The following is a 22,490-nucleotide window of genomic DNA, read 5'->3' on the forward strand; positions in this document are numbered from 1 at the left end:
ATTCACAGAAAGCTTAAAAAAAAAAAAAAAATAGAAAGTAGAGCATTCTAAACTAATAACTTAAAAAACCCATGTATTAATGTACAAAGCATCAACATCGTTGTTTATTGTCTTGTCAAGTATTATGTATAGTACATAATTGTATATATGTATTCTGTCAAGGCTGAGTCCCAACTTTTCCTCTCATCTGTTTGCTTGTCACTGCTAAGATCCCCAAATGTATAATCTTTTTAAAATGGTATTTGCTGATTTTGGTTTACTTAAAAAATTAAAACTGATACTATTTTTTGCTTTGTTAAGTGTGTTTGTGTGTGTGATGTGTGTATGACATAGTATGCATTTAGAGATCAGAGGACAACTTTCTAGAGTCAGTTGTCGCTACCTTGAGTTCTACACTTTAAATCAGATTGCCCGGATTACATAGCCTAGTACTCTACTCACTGAGGCATCTTGGTGGTCTGAAACTATATTGAAATGTAGTGACTTCAAAGTTTATCTTACTATTAAAAGCTGAAAGGAAAGGAGGATGTGGGAAGTCAAGCACAAGGTCTTGAATATGCTAAGTTTGCACTCTCAAGCTTCATTCTCAGCTACAGTAAATTCAGTTTTCTTAACTCATTTTTTGGGCAATTTTTCATAGTAAAGAGATTTGGCTTTTTTGTTTTGTTTTTGTTTGTTTGTTTTTTAGTATTGGGGATTGTATCCACTGCCTCCTGAGTGGTAGGCCAACGTTCTACCCCTAAGCTTCTCTCTATTCTAGAATTTCAAAGTTGCCAAACATTAATAAGAGATTACAGGTATTTAAATTTTTCATTGGTTACCAATTGAAACCTTTAAGGCATAATTTAATCTTATTTATACAAAAGCTAAAATATTTAATAAAATAAATTTATATTATTCTCAATGTACAAAAGATAACTTTTGAAGTCTTAACTTCTTTTTATATTAGTTAATTAATTAATTAATTTATTTATTATGTGTGTGTATGCCTGTGCACACATGTGGTGGAGGTAGCAGACAACTTGCATGAATGAGGTTTTTGGTTTTTTGTTTTTTTTTTTTTTTTTTTTTTTTTTTTTTTTTTTTTTTGTTGTTGTTTTTTTTTTTTTTTGGTCATGTGAGTTCCAGAAATCAAGTTCAAGTCTTCAGGCTTGTTCCAAAGCCAGTTGTAGTTTATTATGTAACCCAGTGTGCCCTTGAACTTGATATTCTTTTTGCCTCAGCCCCATGTGCCATTATCCCTGGCCAATTGTGAACTCTTGGTAATGTTTATTGTAACTTTTATTGAGAACCAATGAGTTATAAGTGTGGTTAATTGCAAGCTGTTTACCTATCTTTATTTTCACCTAAAATTTAACATATTACCTTACACTTAGCTGACTAGGAGTACCTCTTATCTTAAGTGAATTAATCTGATGAGCTTTCTTTTTCGTTAGTTGATAAAGTCAAAGTTGTGTTTTATTATAGAAATAGTGATATTTTTGAGTTTGAATAGGCAACATTAGTATCATTGAGCATTTGGGCAGTGACATTTACTAAAGCAGTCAGTGCATTATGAGGAATTTTTTGCTGTTACTTATATATCAATATATATTTATATGTTGTTATTTATTTGTTTCAGACAATTTCTCCCTGTTTAGTCTAGGTATTAAACCTGTGATCCTCTTGCCTCAGCCTCCCAAGTACCTAAATTATAGATATGTTTCACATGTTTGTCACAAATAATTATTTTTTAATTTACTTACTTGTCAGATTTACTGAAATAGGAAATACTTGATATAATCACAGTTTTGTTTCTGATATTTGGAATTCTTAAGGAATGAACCGATTATTTTATAAAAAGGGTAAATATAAATGTATATATATTAATATCATCTGCCCTAATGGTAGATATCTTTATTTTCTAGAAAGGCAAACTGAGATACAACTTGCTGATTTTTGTGGTCACATGGTAAGTTTAAATATTGGATTAAATTTGATCCAAGAATTTCTTCTTTTATGTATTTGTTTTTGGTGTGTGAGTGCAGGCACGTGCATCTGTGTGCTTGGGCAGATGTCCGAGAAAGACAGGGTTTCCTGTCCTGTCCTTCAGCTTTGCTCCCTTCATGCATACTGTGTTTCGCCGAGTCTGAAGCTCACTGTTTTGGCTAGAGTGCCTAGCTAAGCTAGCAAGCTACTGGGATGGAACTGTCTTTGTCCCTACAACACTGAGGCTAAAGGCCACTACTTTTTATGTATGTGCTAGGATTCAAAGTGAGGTCTTCTTGTTTGTTAAACAAATGTTCTTACCTCAATGTTATCTCCTCAACTCCTCTATCAAGAATTTAGTTTCGGGTTTATTTGTAGTTAAAATGACTCAAAATTGACTGATGTCATATGTCAATACTTAGGTGACAACGTATAGAAAGTCAGATCTACAACTTGATGGGTGACAGTTCCTTTCAACCAAAAGGTAAATGTTGCTTCAGTAACTGATGCTCATGTGCAGGTGGTGTATAATTCCACTTATGATAGAGGGTGAGAGATAGGGAACATCTTAAAACCATAGAACTATTGAGGTAACAAATGAACTGGCATGAAGTATTTTATCTCTTAACTGTTTATGTTAATATTTTATCAGTTTGGCATACATTATCATATAGATTTCTTCTATGCTTGTATAAGCATTTATTAAAAATTATAAAAGATTTAGAGCTTTTTCTTAACAGTCTTTCATATATTAACAACAGCAGAGTCTGTGTATGTGTGAGCATACATGCATGTGTGTATGTGTGTGCTGTATACTATATTATTTTACTTGGGTTGTCATAATAAATCACAGACTAGATGGTTTCATTTGGTAAAAATTTATTTTTGGACAATTCTTGAAGCTAGAAAGTCAGGATTAAAGTATTGCTAAGTTTAATGTCTTCTGTGTTTTAAGATAAAACTCTGGGCCTTTTATAAATGGTCATATTAAATTTGTGACTGATTATGGCCATATTGTTAAGAACATGATAGAATGTTGTCCTAATTTTGAGTAAAAAATAGAAATGGCACTCTTTAGTATAATAGGAAATAATACTTAGAAATGATAAAGATATTGTTTAAAATAGAACTTCAGATAATATCTTTTGTAGTCTTACTATCTTCATGTCTGGACAAGTGCCACTAATGTTCATGTACATAGCTGAGGTCTTCATGTCTGGACAAATGCCACTGATGTTCATGTACATAGCTGAGGTCATATACATGGTTATATTAGTTGAGGCCCTTAACACTGTTTTCCTTCTGTGTCTGCCTCCCTCTGTTCTTGCATTTCTTCTTTCTCCTTTATAGCCTGAATTATAAATTCATGTAATTAAAGACTCAAACAGTCTGAAAGGCTTTAATTGGCCTTGCCAGTTTCATAAAGCAGTGCTGGTAGAGACTAGAAGGGGGCATTGAATTGAATTGGAGCTGGAGTTACAGGGGATTGTGAGCCACCCAGTATGGGTGTTGGGAATAGAAGAACTTGGGTTCTCTAGAAGAGCAATAAGTGCTCTTAACTTTTGAACCGTGTCTCCAGTCCTTGTTTTAGCTCTCTTTTTATATATGTATTTATTTTATTGTTTTTAATTATGTGTAATGGGGGTTACTTAAGTTCATGTGTAAGTGCAAGTGCTCACAAATTTCAAAGGAAGTTGCCAGATACAGTGGACCATCTGTAAGAGTAGTACATTCTCTTAACTGCTGAGCGACCGTTCCAACCTGTTTTATTGCTTTGTTTCGTTTTTTAATTTTTCTCCCCTGCCCAAGACAGGGTTTCTTTGTTAGCCTTGGCTATCTGTCCTGGAACTCTCATAGTAAACCAGAACCTTGCACTCCAGAGTTCCACTTAACTGTCTCCCAGTTGCTGGAATTAAAGGCATGCACCACCACCACTACAACACTGCTGGGCCTGTGAGGTGATCTTAAAGTTAATTTTTAATCCTTTCTTTGGTTTCCTAGAGAAGTCCTCCTAACATGCTGTATCCTGCATCCATCCTACTTACTTACTCTAGACCTACTTACTGACTTACTCTCTTCTGGCTTGTGCACCTTAGGTGTTACTCTTTGTTCATTATGCTCTGTGTGTGCATACGTGCGTGTGTGTGCGCGCGCGCGCGTGCCAAGGTATTTGGGAAGGGAGATCAGAGGACAGTTTGTGGGAGTTGGTTTTTTTCCACCAAGTGGGTCTTGAGGATTGAGCTCAGATCATGAGGCTCAGCAGCAAATGCCTTTATCTACTGAGCCATTTCAGTTTTATCCGGTTCAGACTTTGACTCTTTGATGTCTAATATACCCGTCTCTTTTCTCTACTCTACCTCTTTCTTAGAATCCTTTTAATTTGTTTTGCTATCTTTTTATCTTTTATATAGAAACTTTTTCTTCCTAAAATCCCTGGTGTTTATTGATTGTTTCATCTACATTTAAGAGAGTGATGCCTAATCTGAATTTCTCAGTAGTTTTTACTGCATGCCTTGCTTTGATCGATTTCTTTAGGGAGAAATGTGTAATTTGCTCTATTTGAGATAAGCCTCACTCCTTTCTTACATTTTCCTCTCATACCAAATCGAACTCCCCCACCTTTTTTTTACTCTGCATTTTCCATTTCTAAGACTGGTTTATTCTAATTTGTATTTTCATCTGTGGCTTCTTTTACCTCTCCCTCTCTTTAAAGACAATAGATAGGATATAATCCTTTTTTTCAGAGTTAAAATGTATACATTTTTGACTGCATTTTCTTTTTTTTTATTAACTTGGGTATTTCTTATTTACATTTTGATTGTTATTCCCTTTCCCGGTTTACAGGCCAACATCCCCATAACCCCTCCCCCTCCCCTTCTTTATGGGTGTTCCCCTCCCCATCCTCTCCCCATTACCGCCCTCCCCCCAACAATCACGTTCACTGGGGGTTCAGTCTTAGCAGGACCAAGGGCTTCTCCTTCCACTGGTGATCTTACTAGGATATTCATTGCTACCTATGAGGTCAGAGTCCAGGGTCAGTCCATGTATATAGTCTTTAGGTAGTGGCTTAGTCCCTGGAAGCTCTGGTTGCTTGGCATTGTTGTTCATATGGGGTTTCGAGCCCCTTCAAGCTCTTCCAGTTCTTTCTCTGATTCCTTCAACGGGGGTCCTGTTCTCAGTTCAGTGGTTTGCTGCTGGCATTCGCCTCTGTATTTGCTGTATTCTGGCTGTGTCTCTCAGGAGAGATCTACATCTGGTTCCTGTCAGCCTGCACTTCTTTGCTTCATCCATCTTGTCTAATTGGGTGGCTGTATATGTATGGGCCACATGTGGGGCAGGCTCTGAATGGGTGTTCCTTCTGTCTCTGTTTTAATCTTTGCCTCTCTATTCCCTGCCAAGGGTATTCTTGTTCCCCTTTTAAAGAAGGAGTGAAGCATTCACATTTTGATCATCCGTCTTGAGTTTCATGTATTCTGTGCATCTAGGGTAATTCAAGCATTTGGGCTACCATCCACTTATCAATGAGTGCATACCATGTGTGTTTTTCTGTGATTGGGTTACCTCACTCAGGATGATATTTTTCAGTTCCAACCATTTGCCTATGAATTTCATAAAGTCATTGTTTTTGATAGCTGAGTAATATTCCATTGTGTAGATGTACCACATTTTCTGTATCCATTCCTCTGTTGAAGGGCATCTGGGTTCTTTCCAGCTTCTGGCTATTATAAATAAGGCTGCTATGAACATAGTGGAGCACGTGTCTTTTTTTATATGTTGGGGCATCTTTTGGGTATATGCCCAAGAGAGGTATAGCTGGATCCTCAGGCAGTTCAATGTCCAATTTTCTGAGGAACCTCCAGACTGATTTCCAGAATGGTTGTACCTTGACTGTATTTTCTATCTGCTCTAAATAGCCATTATCTGTCTCAAGTATATTAGTTAATGACTTAGAGAGCAAGATCTCAGTTTCTTATTGTTGCTATCGTGTACTCATCACAAATACCAAGTTAGAAATTGTTATTAGGATTATTAAAGTAGATTTCTAATATGCTGCAAATAACAAATACCTTAATTAAAAGAAAGTTGCTTCTTTTAAAAATTAGATAATTTAAAAATGGCAGAACTCTTTATGGAATGTGAAGAGGAGGAGCTAGAACCATGGCAGAAGAAAGTGAAAGAAGTTGAAGAGGATGATGATGATGAGCCCATCTTCGTAGCAGAGATAGCAAGTTCAAAACCAACTATTTCAAGTAAGCATTTACTTTGAATGTAGGCAGTTTGAAAATGTTATTTTTAGAATTGTTGTCAAATGTTCTTATTCCACCATAAGAAGTTAATGAGAAAAGTTAAAAGATGCACTGAAATTGAGTGCTTTAGCTGTCAGTCAGAGTGCTTGGACCTAACATTGTTACATTGTTAAGGTAAGAAGACTGATATACAGTAAGCTGTCTGCTCAAAAATATTTCAGTTGGAGCCAGGTGTGGTAGCACACACTTTTATTTACAGTACTAAGGAGACACTAGGGAGGCAGAAGCAGGTGAATTTCTGTGAGTCCCAGGCCAGCCTAGGCTATATGGTGAGACCTAGTCTCAATTGAAAAAAAATACAGTCTTCAAGTCTCAAATATAAAAATATTCTTTCTCATTTTAATTATATTTATCAAAAATGTTAATGTGTTAAGCATATTAGTTTTTTTTTATTTATCTCGGTTAACTAGAAATTTTCTGAAAGCCTTCTTGCTTTTCTTGCCTGTAAGATTGGAATGGCATTTATATATAGTTTTATTATATAGAGAGTAATTTAACCAAGTGAAATGTCAGTATTCTGTGGTAAATAGGTAATTTCTCATATTATTTGGATTGTAAAATGAGTTTAGTATGATAGTGTGCATACAAAACCAGAATGGTCTTACTTCTTATTTCCTCAGTATTGATTATCTTATACTTCAATTCAATTATATTGCAAAATTATTATTTAAAATCTCTTGTTGAAACATGACAAGATTCAAGTTTAATTTATATTGATTATAAATGACTGTTATACTCAATTATAACAATTATATTTTTTTAAAAAATAATTCTATAAGAAAGAGATTGACCCCAGATGTTTTCTGAATTGTGAAGATGAAAAATTGAAATAATTGCGTTACTGTTTTATATGGAGGCCATAAGGAATTTCAACATAGGAAATGTGAATTAAATCTTTAAGAACTTGTCTTTTATAGATCACAACTACTAAAATAGTATACTAATAGTTATTTGATAGCTTGAATATTAATTTTGGTTTTCTGATTGAAAATAATACTAAGTTGAGTTGCTTCTTTTTTTTTTTAATTAGCCTGATGTATTACTTAATTTGTAAGTACTGCATTAACATTACTGAAAATTTGTAACTATTTTAAAAGTAGGTATTTAGTTAGGTATATGTGAATGCACATCTGTAAGTATTCAATGAGTTCCTAGTGCCCAGAGACACCAGAAGAGGGTATTGTATTCCCTCACACTTACTTTATAGGTGGTTGTGAGTCACCATGTGAGTGGTAGGAATTGAACTGTGTCCTCTGTAAGAATAGCAAATACTCTTAACTACCGAGTCATCGCTCTGCTCTGAAAAATAACCATGGTGTGTACCTTTATGCAATTATTTAGTGACATCTAGTTCTTTTCTACCATGAAGAAAAATTGATTTTTTTTGTATATGAATTTCAGTGCATCTTTTAACTTTTTCTGAATAAGCAAATTTAAGCAAATCTTCACTCAGAGTTTAGTTTGGTTCCTGAGTAAGCTAGATGTTAATAACTTTACATATTCATATGTCTGTAAGAGTAAGAACTTCAAACCAATCCTGCAAAGTCATGCCAGTCTTGACTTGTGATGTGGTAGATCAGAATTCTCTTAATGTGTAAGATAGTCAGGTAAACCTTAGATTCAGTTTAGTCTGTAACTTATATAACCTTTTGGAACAGAGGTAATGATATAGTCCATAGAGATTCCCCTTTATACAACCTTAGGACTTTTAGAGCTATGAATAGAATCTGGGGGCTGGGTCACTGTTTAATTTTAAGTCAGAACCCAAATACATACATACAGTTCTTTCACCATACCAAGGAAGGTGTAGACTTCAACACAATGCAACCATATTTAAATATGCTTTTAGAAGAATTTATGGGAACAAAATTTCTTTGCCTTGAAGAAGGTTTTGCTTATGCACTTGGGTTTATCAATATACTTCTGACTTTTGAACATTTAGTTACAATGAGAAAAATTGTGCTTATTCTTTAAAGACAATGTTATAAACTATTTTCAAATTAGTGATAACATTCCCTCTAATATCTGTTTTCAGTTCATAAGTTTTAATATCTCAGTATATATTGCATTCAAATAAATTTAAAGTTTTGTTTTTTTTTTTTTAGATATTTTGAACAGAGCTAACCCCAGCTCTCATTCAAGAGGAATAAAGAATGGTATACTTAATCGAGGTACAATATTATTATACTACTTGTAAACTAAAATATTTTGACAAAGTTTATTATGTAGAAATGCATTCAATGTGTTGTGTAATTTTAAAATACAGGTTTTACTGCTTCATTCAAGCCTACAAGTCAACGCTGCCCGAATTCAGCATCAAATCCTGTGGCTGCCTTGCCAGTAAATTTTCATCCTGAATCTAGATCTTCAGATAGCTCTGTTATTGTTCAGCCATTTTCTAAACCTGTAAGTGTTTTTGAAACTACATAGTCAGCTCAGGGAATATTAACAATACCCAATTAAAATTCTACATTATCAACAAGTAGTCATCTAGTTGGTAGCATAATTGGTATGAGAAAAGGTTACCATCTGTATGACGCGAATTAGTACCCCACCCTTCAGTAAGTTGGGGAATATGCTTAAACTGATTAGGTATAGCTTTGAAAACTAATACTGTCAAAATGTGAATAGAAGGATTATAGTGAATGTCACATGATAGCAAAATATTTATGCTTTCAAACTGGGCCAGGTATTTTTAATTTGGAAATTATTGAGAAGCTTTGATAGTAGTGTTTTATTCTGAGAAATTTACCTTCATACTTTATTTAAAAATCCTTAGTGAAAAGTAATAGATAGTGGTAATAATTACAGTTTTTTTAAACTAATAATAGACAAAATATTTGTGCTAAATGCTCTACATAAATGAATCTCATAGTTTTTAAATGTACCTATGATATAGGGATTGCTACTTCTCCCATTGCATAGTTGAATAAATACTAAGGTTTACAGTGATTAAATAATTCATTCAGATCTATAGCTAGGTGGGTCTCAGAGCTCAGTGTAGGCTAATCCATAATAAATATAAGTATATATACACACATACATACAAGATATATATACACAGTTATATATCCTGTATATGAGTGTCTAATTTAAAAAATGGAAAGACTGCCCCAGTTTAGCATTCTCAGGGTGGTATGTTTCGGTTCAACACCATTGTGAAGATAATTGAAAACAATTTCTTTCTCACTGTTTGACCTTTGCATTGATGACACAAGAACAGTGTTGAGCAAGCTACTGATGGCTTTCTGTGCATCAAGACAAGCACTCAGTCTGTACCAGAGTTTGCAGGGTAGCCACTCAGCCATGCACTCCCAATGAAATAGTCCAGTTACAAGAAGTCCCTCAATGACATTTTGTAATATATTAAACATAATCTTCCATTAATGTTATTTTGTTAGTATACCCTTGACTGTGTCTTTTTAAATATTCTGTGTAGCACTTCTGTGTCTGAAATAATCTTGATGATTATGTTTAGGATAATAAGCATGGTTAACAAGCTGAAATACCTGTTGCAATTTTTTTAAGATTTATTTATTTATTATAAGTACACTGTAGCTGTCTCAGACACAACAGAAGAGTACATCAGATCTTATTACAGATGATTGTGTGCCACAATGTGGTTACTGGGATTTGAACTCGGAACCTACTTGAAGCGTTCTTAACCACTGAGCCATCTCTCCAGCTCCTCCTGTTGCATTTTAATTGAACATATTTATGCTTGAAATTATGGCTGATAAGCTGTGGTATATTATTTCTTCTTATCATTATTGCCATAAACTATGTGATATAAAACAATATACATTAATTATCCTAAAGTCTTATTGTTTCTGTTATTAAGAGGCAGATCATAGCTTAACTAGATCCTCTGCTTTAGGTTCTGCCAGTACCACCATTTAAGATGTGATCCTCAAGCAGTCTCATCTAAAGCACTACTGGAAAATATCTCCCAAGTCCATTTAGTTCCCTAAGGGGTCAGACTGAGTCTCGGTATCCTTTTGGCTTTTGACTTAATTCCTTGCCAGTTGGGTCTTCCCAAAATGACTGCTTGCCTCCTGAAAGTTAGGAGAGTTCTTTTTTTTCTTTCTTTTTTTTTTTTTTTTTTTCGTTTTCTTTCCTTAAAGGCAGAGTTTCTCCATATAGCCCTGGTTGTCCTGGAACTCAATTCTGCATCAAAGTCAGATCCGCCTGCCTCTGCCCCTCTGCCCCTCTGCCCCTCTGCCCCTCTGCCCCTCTGCCCCTCTGCCTCCCAAGTGCTAGGATTAAAATTGTGTGCCTCCATGGGCTTAGCCAGGGCTAAGGGAGAGTTCTTATTAATCTCTCTTGTTTGGAAGGTGGGGTAGTAATGGTTCAAGACAGGGTTTCTCTGTAACGGCCCTGGCTGTCCTGGAACTTGATTTGTAGACCAGGTTCACTTTGAAGTCAGCGATTTGTCTGACTCTGCCTCGAAAGTGCTAGGATTAAAGGTGTGTGCCACGAAGACAGGCTTGATTTTATTATTTTTAGGAAACAGTCATGTTCATAAAATGATGCTATATAGCTTGCCACCTTTACCCTGTTATATTGTTCAGAATCAACTCAGCTGTCAGCCACACTAAAAGGAAGGGAATCACACAGGGTATGAATATTATTAGATGGTACCATGGGATCCACTTTAGAATGCTGTTGTTATTCAATCCTAAGATTTGATACAGATTTCCTCAAAATAGAATAGGGTACACCTGCCCCTTCATCACCTAATGGAAAACAGCTGATAGTAGTGTTCTTTCTTATCAATGGTAAAATTTGATCTATCAAGCAAAAATCAAAGTGTTGGAAAGCTTTACTCTGCCATATTGATCTTGGTTGCTTCATAGTATTTCAAGACTTCCTTGATGGGTAGTATAAATAAATAGAATTTTTGATGATGTATTGTGAATTTTTTTAATATTTGGGATAGTTCAGTGAAACCAATAGTTTGCAAATAACCAAAGTATGTGTTACTGAAATGTCTGTGAATAAATACTTAGTGTACTGTGGGCTAAGGATTTCAATGGGACAGGGTACCAGAAGCTCACAGATTTCATAGTGATCCACCTTTAAGAAAGTACTGGCTTATGAGTTTTGATAAGATCAGAGTAATATATCCACAGTGGTTATTCATACTGCTAAATGCTCTTTCTCTCAATTACATATTGTCACGAGTCTCTATTCTCTTTTTGAGAATTTGGCTTAGAATTTGGTTATTAGGGAAGATAGCTTGCCCAGTTCCCACAGATTTCTGGGTTTAGGCACATACAACTAATTCCAACACTTGGTGAGGTAGAAGCAGGAGGATCAGGTGTTAGGGCCATCCTTGGCCAAGTGGTGAGTTTGAGGCTAACTTGGGAGTCCCAAGACTCTGGCTCCCAAAATGAAAATAAAAATTACAAAGATACAAAATAAGACTAATTTCATGCTGATCCATAATGGATTTAATATAATTTAAAAATAAAGTAATATTTAATATTTTGCTGCTTCATTTTCTAGTTTGGTAAATAACAACAAGTAAACAATATAAAAAGTATTTGGAGGTTTAGTTATTTTTAAATGTGTAAAATCATCTTGAAGCTGGAAAGTTAGGTTAGCACTGATTTAGTGAGTAGTAAATTTCCTTAAAATAGTTCTTGTTTGACAAAAAACAGTCTTTGTATCCTCTAGACTTCCAAAGGCTTTTTTTTTTATGTTCTTACAAGAATTAGTTACAATTATCTCATTTATTTTTTTCTATTTGTTAGTAGTTGTTTGGCATTTAGGGAGAAAACTGGAGAGGAGAAGGTCGCTAATGTAGTTATACAAAGCTCATAATCTTAGGAAGAAAGTAGCAAAGGGATGGCATTTCAGCTTTTTTAAATTTAGAAAGTAAAATCTTTTCAACTAAGAATATTTTATTTCTGTGACCGTAAAAACACCTCAGTTGATGGTTTTAAATCCTGGAAACTTGCTGGAAAAGAGCAGATTTGCCAATTGGTTTGTATGGGAGCTTAGGAGTCATATAGTTAAATCTGTGTGATCAAAGCTAAAATCACAGACTTTTATTCTGGAAGGAATTGTCTTATTTAATAGGCTTTCTCTCTGAATGTTGAAGGCTACTGGCTTTAGTAAATTATTATTTTAATTAGTTTTAGTAAATTATAACTAATAGTTTGACATTTTTATGTTATGTTTTTGTGTGTTTAATTTTTTATGGAATATCTTTGTATCTCAACACCTTTTTCCGTTAGGGGTTGACTATATTATCATTAATATCATTGGTAAAGTTAATATAATGATGGCTAATGACCATGAATTTTATGTTATTATTTAGACTTGGATTATAGTTTCAACACCATCAGTAATAAAAGATGCTGTATTGAGAGCCTTCCTCAACCACCTAACTTTAGCCTACCAATCTATAGAACTAGAAGGTATATTGTCTTTATTAATACCACTGTGATAACTATTTGATACACTATGTGGAGAACAAGTGAAGTTAATATATACAATGTGGCTATTTTAGTTTGAAAGATGAATGATTTGAGCTCAGAAGTAACTTGCCCAAGGCTAAGTGGTTAAATGAATGTAGGTTATTCTAATTCTGTTATCATGTCTACTTTACTCTTATTGGTGCATTTAACAGACAGTTTTCAGGTAGTTCATTTTTTAATTATTTTGAACTTGCAAACGATATAAAAAATTCTCTATTTGAAAATTCTTTGTAGCTAGTTATTTGCTGACTAATGAGTAACCTCTTTTAGTACTGTGGGTACTTAAGTTGCTTTTTGGGGTGTGTTTAACAGGATTAACTTTATTAGTTTTGTTAAAGAGCATCTTTGTTTTCTGACAGCACAAGTGAGTATTTAAAAGTACAAATATTTGGAGAAAATGTTTACTTCAATGAAGATTGTACTTGGTTACTGTTAGTTCATGAAATTAATAATTTTTTTTCTTTACATCTTAAGGTTCAGATGCCCATGTCCATCTCAAATTCTAAGTGTGGTGTTGCTTAAGATTAAAAATTGTTCCTAAGACTTTATAACAATCTCATTGTCAGTAAAGGTAGTACAAAATGAAATTCTTTTTTTTTTTTTGGTTCTTTTTTTCGGAGCTGGGGACCGAACCCAGGGCCTTGCGCTTCCTAGGCAAGCGCTCTACCACTGAGCTAAATCCCCAACCCCCAAAATGAAATTCTTAATTACACTTTAATTTATAAGCGCAAAACAAAACCTTTATGTTTCTGTGATACTCATATCTGAGAGGAGCTTAGAAAAGAGATCAGTGTGCATGACAGGAGGGTTAGATTGTGTAGGTCAGCCCTCTACACTTTTTTCACTAATAATCTTTGAGGAACATGGGCTACTTTTTAAAAACTTGATGGTAATGGTTATATAATAGCTCATGGATTTAGCTCTTTCTTTATTATTGTAAAATGGGCTTTAATTTTTGGCTGTTATCAATAATTCTCCACTAAACTTTTTTTAACCAAAAATTCCTGAAAGTAGAATAAAGGACCCTTTAGAGACTTTGATAGCTACAGGTAAAGTTGTTATTCAAAGTCATAGCAATATATAACCTAGAGTGAACATTATCCTTTTTTTAACCATATTAAAAGTAATATTAGTCTTATAGAAAAGAGTTCTGATATTTCCCATCCAGGTTCCCTCATGTTAGCATCTTACCTGTTACATAACAGTGTTAACCAAACTTTAGATTCATCATTAAAATTTGAGCAGTTTTTCTACCTTGCATTCCACCTTGCAATTATTCTTAACTTATTCATAGTTCTGGAGTAACACATATCTCTTGTTCATGATTCTAGCAGTTAAACATTGTGAGTAAATTTATTTGTAGTAGACATTATTTTAAATAATGCCTATTTAATTGTTAAATATTTTAATTTGCAATGTTGTGCTCAGTAAGTTGACAAAAGGGTTGGGTCATATATATATTATATATATATAATTTTTTAAAAGCACGTTTTGAGCTAGGGTTGCTTGGGCAGGCCTTGAGCTTGCTCTATAGATATCTGTTTCCATCTCCTGAGTGATAGGATCACAGACGTGTAACACTGTCTGCCTTTGTTTTTTGTTTTTTTTGTTTTTTTAAATTTTGTCTTTTTGGTTTTTTTTTTTTTTTTTTTTTTTTTGGAGGGGTGGATCAATTTATTTTTAAGCACTGCTTAACTTAAAAACCTGTGGATTACGCATTTTAACAGGTTGAAGGTTCAGAAATCACTCAGAGCTTGGTTTACACAGTGATTGTTCCTTATATGTAATGTTGGAGAGAGAGAGAGAGAGAGAGAAAGAGAGAGAGAGTGTGTGTGTGTGTGTGTGTGTGTGTGTGTGTGTGTGTGTGTGTGCGCGCACACACACTATTATACTTGATATATAGTTTTAGAGCCTACATTTTCAGTTGTATTGTCCACTTCATAATGATACTGAATATGCATACAGTTACATAAAACTTACATTGCTCTGTTCTTAACTGCAGTATAGTCCATTTCCTATTTTTCACCATGCTCTTGAGATCTTCTGCTAGCTTGGCTAAAAATTTCTTTGAGCTGCAGGTCTCCTGGAGCAGACACACTGACTGAGGTATAAATCCCTTTCTGATTGGCACTGTTCACGTCAAGGGCCAAGTTACTTTGATTTTTGCCTTATGACGTTTGACCTTCCTTGGTTTAGCATTGGTTTCTGTGGGACAATAGAAAAGTAAGGAGTACGTTATTTTTCTTTTTGACTACAAAGTAATAAGGTTCTCCAAAACAGATGGTTTAAAAATTCATTTTATATAAAATCATTCACTTTCTACATTATTACTTGGGAGTAGGACTTACGGTCGATTCACTGTGTTTTCGTTGTGCAGTTTCTACTGATTTCTGTCATTTGCTTATTGATGATAATACTGCAATTTTAGAACCTGTAAGCAAGTATTGGTCTTACAGATATAAAACAAATTTGCATTTCTTTTACGTTTAAAATATTGGATTGAAATTTGCTGCCCACATTAGGTGGTCAGTTTTATTTAGGCAGATAGGAACAAACAAGCCCTATTCTCTTTCTTTCAATTTTAACAGATGATAATTTTGTCTAGCTAGTAATTACTTTTGTGTTTTTAACTTGTTATTAATTGAATCATCAAACATAAAAAGTTTATCTTAATGATACAGATAGACTGTTAAATTGGTCTTATACATAAGTGTAAAACAGTAGTTATACCTATGGCCAATAAATGCAATATTCTTTCTTCATATTTAACAGGGTTATGTAACAAATTCACCACGAGTTCTATCTAGTAACCCTTCAGAGTTACTGTTTGACTTGACCCAGGATACAGGATTGTCACATTACCAAGGGGGACCAACACTTTCTATTGCAGGTTTGTTTTGTTACTTTTTTCCTTAAAATTGTTAAAAGAAATGATGGACAATCATACGGAATTAAGTTTCTGTTTTGAAATCCACATATTTGTGTTAGTATATATTAGTATTAGTATATATTAACATGGACTCCTGTAAATAGTTTTTGAGTGTCTTTTTTGAGGCAGTTTTATTTAAAATCTTCATTAAACCACCTTGTACTCTTTTTTCCTGTGGATTCAACTTTAAAATGCTTAAAACCATCAGTGAATTAGAGAAGGCTTTAGATAACTATAAACATTGTTAAGAAAAATTAGTTTCTATGATCACTAGTATAAAGCGTATGGTTATAATTGAATTCTTAATTAGGTTTGTGTCTTTCTTGCTCAGTAAGTGATTTCAGTATCTAGTTAAATATGGTTTGTGATGCTATACGGTGGCCACAGTAAAGAAGTACTTGTTAGATGAGTGACACAACTCACAGTCAAAGCCACTTAGTTCCAAGCATAGTGGCCTGAGTTCTAACTCTGGGACCCACAGAATGGAATGAAAGCACCATCTCCTAGAAAGTTGTCCTCTAACCTCCACATGTATGTTGTGGCATGTGTGTATTTACCAAACCCTCCCTTCCTATCATAAATAAAAGATAATTTAAAGAAGTGGTTCTTGAATGTGATGGTGTACACCTAGAATCTCAGCGTTTGAGAGGCTGTGGGAGAAGATTATTGTCAGTTTGATTTTCACCTGGAGAATGTAATAATTTCAAGGCCATCCTTGGAATTACTATACTACATAGTAGGACTGTGTCTCAAAACATACAATCAGGTATCAGTGATTTAGACATAGAGGATTAATGGAATTTACCTTTTAGAGTTCCTTTAGTTCATATGATAGATATGCTTCATGAATCTAAAACACATTAGCATACTATGGAGGAATTTTGTCTTAGTGAAAATTCCTTGAAATAAGGAAAGGTAATATTTTGAACACTAGCAATTTGTATATATTCAAGTATTTGAATATATAGGTTTAAATTAAGATGTACAAAACATTTGGAATGTTTAGATTGTTTACTAAATAGATTAATGAGGTGTTTACCAGACTTTCCTGTAATTTTTTTTATTATAGGGCTTAAAGTGCTTTTCCATTTTAAAAATACCTTATTTGATAAACACGTCTCTGAATGTCACTTACATACATAGTTTACTAAAATGTTTACTAATATCTTGTTAATAAAATAGGTACAAGCGAAAAGAAATGGAGAAAAAATATTTGTATTAAGTCTGGCATTAGGAAGCTCATAGACTTTACTCATAGGAAAAGTCTGCAGTCTTGAAACTTCTGGGAAGAAAGAAACAATAAAGACTCCTATTCTCCCTCTCAGCTTTCTACTACAGTGAGTGAAACTTCATTAAGTGGGATAACTAGGAAGTTGTAGGTTTGAACCTCTGCTCTTAAGAATGTTTAGTCTTTATCAGATCAACTGACCTTCATACTTTAAATTTTTTTGTATTATTAAGAGATGGGGCTATTAATATTTTTGTGTAATTCAGTCAGTTCTCCACACCTGGAGCAAGGCACCTGAAGATATCATTTTGACTCTTTCTCTAGTTCCCACGGGGCTTTTTTGATGCCCAAATAAGATAAGTGAAGTATGAAAATCCATTTATAAGGTTCAAAGGACTTGATAATAAATATCTGTGTCCGTCAGTGCTGTTTATTTAGTAACAAGATTGACAGACCACTGTCTATGGAGATTATGGGATTTTAATTTTGACCTTGAAAGAAATTAGGATTTTTTACTGGCAGCATTAGGACCATTTGGGGGATAGAGAATAGTATAAGCCTAACAAAACTGATAAAGGGACAGAATTTAAAATACATGCAGTTAGTTGATATGACTTATTCAGGAAAAAGATTTATTTCCAAGTTTCACAACCTGAGTTTCATCCCTGGAGACTGACTTCACAGTGAAAGGAGAGAACAGATTCTCATAAGTAGTTCTCTGAGTTCCACTCAAATACCATGCATTGTGCATACTCATGCATACAGATAAGTAAATAAATGTAAAAGAGATTGGAAAGAATGCAGAGTGGTTTTATTTAGTGCTGAGATTTCTCATGTAAAATTCTTACATTAAAGAAGTCTATATTTGCCATCCAGTCTATTTTATAATTGGTTGCTTAATTCAAAATGCTATCACCCTTTTGTTTTCCAAGTAACATAAACATGTTAATGAGATTGCACCACCAAAGATCTTTTTCATGTACCTGCAGTGTATCTGTCTCTGACCGAGTGTTTTGAAAACAAGGAAAAAAACCATAACTTTGTCTTTAAAGATGAAATAGAATTTTATTCTCTTGGCAAAAAAATGATAGACAACTCTGTTTGAATAATTTTTACCCTTTAAAGCATGTTAAAATATTAAATGTTTTGTTATTAATGATAATTGTTATTAATTACTGTTTTCTACATACCAAATATTTTAAGGTACTTTGAATATGTTGTTTGATCTTAAAGTAACTTGTAAAATAAGGTATGATAATGTTACAGAAATTAAATACAAATACATAAACAGACTGACAGAATCTGGCTTTTAACTTTGCTATCTTACTTAAATGCCTAGGATTTCTCTAATAATGCTTCTACATCTAGTGTATAGATGGCTCTATTTAATGTGTAGTTTGTGAATCCTTTGTACAAATTATCCTTAAGTGTTATTTTTAAAAAAGAGTTTGTTTTTCTGTTGCTGATACTCTAAGGCTTAATCCTTTAGCTTTATGGTGATTTTTTCAAAAGGAAAATTAGTTTTAATAATGAGATCTCTATGTAAAGAAAGATTCATGCAGAAGTCTAGTAACTCAAATGGTAGAGTTTCTTTGTCAGACACTCCTTAATATATCCCCTAAAATGAGACACAACTGGGGTTGGGGATTTAGCTCAGTGGTAGAGCGCAAAGGCCCTGGGTTCGGTCCTCAGCTCCGGGGGGGCGGGGGGGGGAGGCAGAATGAGACACAACTCCCTCTTTTATGTACCCTCTCATTTGAGTGAGTCAAATATTATTCAGGCATAGAAGTTTCTACTTGGTACAAAGCAGTAAGTGTGTAGCATCACAAGCCTGGAAGAGATCACATTGTTAGTCAGGAAAGGACTAACATCACATTAGGCATTTTAAGTAGTTTTAGCCAGGCATGGTGATGCACACCTTTACCCCATCAGTCAAGCTGCAGTGAGTCAGGCAAATATCCGAATTCATGGCCAGCCTGGTCTACAAAGTGAGTTCCAGTACACCCAGGCCTGCACTAAGAACTCTGGCTTGAAGGGGAAAAAAAGAAAGAAATTTAAAAGGATTTATGTGTTTGGAACAAATTATTGTGCATGTGTGCATATAAATGTTGTTAAATCTTGAATTATTTAAGCATCTGAAGATAAACGGTTTTTAGGAACTTCAGAATATCTTTAGTTTCATTATTTTTTCAAGCCATATGGAGAATGTTCTTAATAGATTTTATGCTATTCCCTTATACTGTCTTAAATTTATAACATTTAATTCCTTTGTTTTGTTTGAGACAGAGTCTTACTCTGTAGCTTTTCCTGGCTGGTTTAGAACTGGTTAGATAGACCAAGGCTGGCCTGAGATTCACAAAGCTCTGTCTCTGCCTCCTAAACACTGGAACTAAAGGTGTGCACCACCATACCCAACACTATCGGTTAATTTTTATCACTGATAGAGCATAGTTCAATTATGTCATATATTTTAGTTCTCACATATTTAGACTTAGTGTATGAGTAGTATTTTTATAATGTTTTAAAATCTTTTTCCCACTGTTTAAATCATTTTAGGTTTGAATGAAACTTCTTTTTTATCAAAACGTCCTTCTGGTTCTGACATAAGCAGTGTTAACCCAAAAAAGCCTAAACCCAGTGAAAATATTTCTGGAACAGATGCTTCTTCTGTAGTCTCTTCAGAAAAGTCTCCATCAGTGATGTCTCTCCAAGTGGTGCCATCACAAGGTAAAACCTCTGGTCTAAAAAGAAGAAATTTCTGAAGTATTTAAAGTTTTGCAAATAGTTACAAATTAAGAAACGAATAGTGGTTATATAAGTTAAAAAGTGCTGATTTGGAAGGCAGGAGAAATATGGCTTATTGGTTAAGAATACTTAAAACTTTTTCAGAGAACATGAGTTTGATTCCTAGCACCCACAGGGAGTGGCTCTCAACTACTAGTTAAGTCCAGCTCGGAACCTAACATTAACATTCTCTTCTGGCACCCATGGGCACCAATGCAAATATGACGTGTACATACATGTGTGTGTACCCAGTAATATTTAAAAATAATTTGTTAAAAAAAAAAAGGAAAAAACCCTGAAAAATGATGCATTTTATTTCATAGTTGATCTGAATTTATTTTAGGTACAAATTGCTCATCAAATCAATCTAAAAATGGAACAACTTTTCCAAGAGCATGTCCCAAGTGTAATATTCACTTCAATCTTTTGGATCCTCTGAAAAATCACATGACGGTAAATCTCTTCCAAAATCTAATTTTGAAAGTTTGAAAATCTGTAAAAATATTAATGACTGGATTTATAGTAAATGATTGTTTGACTTAGTAAGTTAGGAATGAAATCTTCTTATATTGGATAAATCCGTAGAGCTTAGGTAAAAATTTATATTCAGAATGATTCTGTATGATAGTAAAATTCCTTAGTTCATATATTTACAGTATGTGTTGATTGTATTCTGATTTTAAACACAATAATATATTGATTAAATCATATTCTGATTTGTAAAACCACTTGTGTGAATTCAATCTTTTATGACTTAAAAATTCTATAGTTTATATATATGTTAATATGTGAATTCCACACTAGATAATGAAAATAAATTATATACATTATCAGTATTCAGACATAAACTTCAAATGTTCATGATTTTCATATGAAATAATTGTTTTGATAAATCCAGAATAGTTTCCATTATCATAAATTAATATAGAGTTTTTATTGTAGGAAACTTTCAGTTTAGATTTGAAGAAAATTTCAAAGCATGTGTGAAATACAAAGTTTAGGTAACACTCCTTCAAATATTAGCTTTTTTGTGCTCTGCTATGCCTTTATAAAATTGTTCTGTAATCTCCTTGTTCCCACTCCCAATGTCAGGAAGGCAGGGAAGATAAGAAAAACAGCAGTTCAGAATCATGGGGCAATTTTTCAGGCACAGAAAGGCAAGTACTACATGATCTAAAAAAATTATCTCAGAAGGTGAAGTAGTTTACTTGAGGTTGAGGAGGTTAAGGAAGAAGGGTATGGAGAGGCTAACCCTCAGCACTATGTTATACATAGGAAGTAAGTTCCTTATGTTCTATAAGAACACAACACTGTAAGATGATTGTAATCTGAAGAACACATTGTCTATCAAAAAGAGGAGAGGCTTTGTGAATGTACTAATAAAGGATGAAACTTAAGATAGCAGACGTAGTAATTACTGTTACTTGATCATTACCCAATATAAACATGAGCCACGTCATGTTCAACTTCCTTTTTATGAAAATGCCAATTCTCCCCTCCCCTCCACCGAAAAGATTTAGGATCCGGAGAGATAGGTAAGTGGTTAAAGCACTTGCTTCTCTTTCAGAGGACCCGGATCTGGTTCCTACCACTTACATGGATGCTCATAGCTGTGTGTAACTCAGGTTCCAGGGTAGCCTGACACTCTAACTGGCCTCTTGGGCACTATACACCTGTGCACATACAGAAATGTAGGGAACACACACACATAAAATAAAAACAAATCTTTTAATAAAAATGGTTATGTGGCCCAGCAGTTGTTCTGTTGGTTTTGGATCCTATGTAGTTGTGCCCTCTGTAGCTTATTATCTTTATATAAAACCTCAATCTAAACTTAGTCCTTGTTTCTCAAGTTGTTCTTCTTGCCTTTTGAATGTGTTAGGATATTTTGATTTCCCTCAGAAGTGGTCCCTTACTCCATTTACTGTTCCGTTTTTGTTTGCCATTTTTTAAATCTGTTTTTAGTTAAGGGTCTAAATCTAAAATATTATTAAAAAGGTATTACGAACAAGGCTTTTGTACTACTTTTAAAACTGATCCTTTTGTGTGTATGAAAATAAAACAGCATTTAGTTGATTTGTTATGTATATTATAGTTTATGAGCATGTTTGTGAAGCCTTTAACTTTTATAAATAGTAAAGTAGAAATTTCTTGAGATCTTAAACCTACCTCTTCCATAGGTCACTTTATAGCTTCAGGAGAATAATCACGAACCAAGTATAACATGGCATGGTTTCTCCTGATAGCCAGGTCTAACATTTACCTATAAAATCAATAATGACCATTATTAATTGGAAGACTGAATTAAAGAATTTTATAAATTCTAATTTTCCTGAGATTGTTGTGATTTTCCCTTTTGGGGGGTTTTTAAATAAGGTTAGTCCTGTCCTTCGATACACATATTTAATACATATATTTTAAATAATTTCTTTCTTCTAAGTCTCCCTCCCAACACCTATCTTTCTCTGATTTAACCCAGACCCATTTGCTTGCTGGGCAAGTGCTCTACCACTGAATTACAGCCACAGCTCCTAAGTGATTTTCTACAATGTGGTATAGTAGGTTTATTCCACACAATGCCTCTTTTCCTTAAAATTAAAAATAGCATTATTTCTATTAGTCTTATAAAAGCCTTTAGAAATAGCTTCATTTTGTTTTTCTAATTTTGAGTTCATAGATGTTACATATAACTCAGAAAAGTCAAGAAATAAGCCTGGGCCTTTTATCCCAGGACTCGGGCTAAAGCGGGCAAATCTCTGAGTTCAAGGGCAGATGGTCTACTTAGCAAA

The 22,490-nt window shown here is 33.9% G+C and overlaps 1 protein-coding gene across 5 annotated transcripts in view; it reads left to right on the plus strand.

The window, feature by feature from the left end:
• Znf280d (zinc finger protein 280D) overlaps positions 1-22,490 on the plus strand; it is an 86,344-nt gene that overhangs the window by 12,168 nt on the left and 51,686 nt on the right. For 4 of the 5 annotated variants that reach the window (XR_004388857.1, XM_032911184.1, XM_032911183.1 and 1 more), the window contains exons 2-9: positions 1,908-1,951; positions 2,391-2,452; positions 6,072-6,218; positions 8,381-8,446; positions 8,542-8,681; positions 15,533-15,650; positions 19,474-19,644; positions 20,045-20,154. Coding sequence is in view for 4 of the 5 variants with exons in the window: in XM_032911184.1 (XP_032767075.1) it covers positions 2,425-2,452; positions 6,072-6,218; positions 8,381-8,446; positions 8,542-8,681; positions 15,533-15,650; positions 19,474-19,644; positions 20,045-20,154 (780 nt within the window). In the remaining variant the exon portion in view is untranslated. The remainder of the gene's footprint in view (positions 1-1,907; positions 1,952-2,390; positions 2,453-6,071; positions 6,219-8,380; positions 8,447-8,541; positions 8,682-15,532; positions 15,651-19,473; positions 19,645-20,044; positions 20,155-22,490) is intronic. The other variant, XM_032911182.1, reaches the window with a different exon arrangement.

This window comes from Rattus rattus, chromosome 8 (genome assembly GCF_011064425.1).
Source record: "Rattus rattus isolate New Zealand chromosome 8, Rrattus_CSIRO_v1, whole genome shotgun sequence".
In the NCBI taxonomy this organism is placed as follows: Eukaryota; Metazoa; Chordata; class Mammalia; order Rodentia; family Muridae; genus Rattus; species Rattus rattus.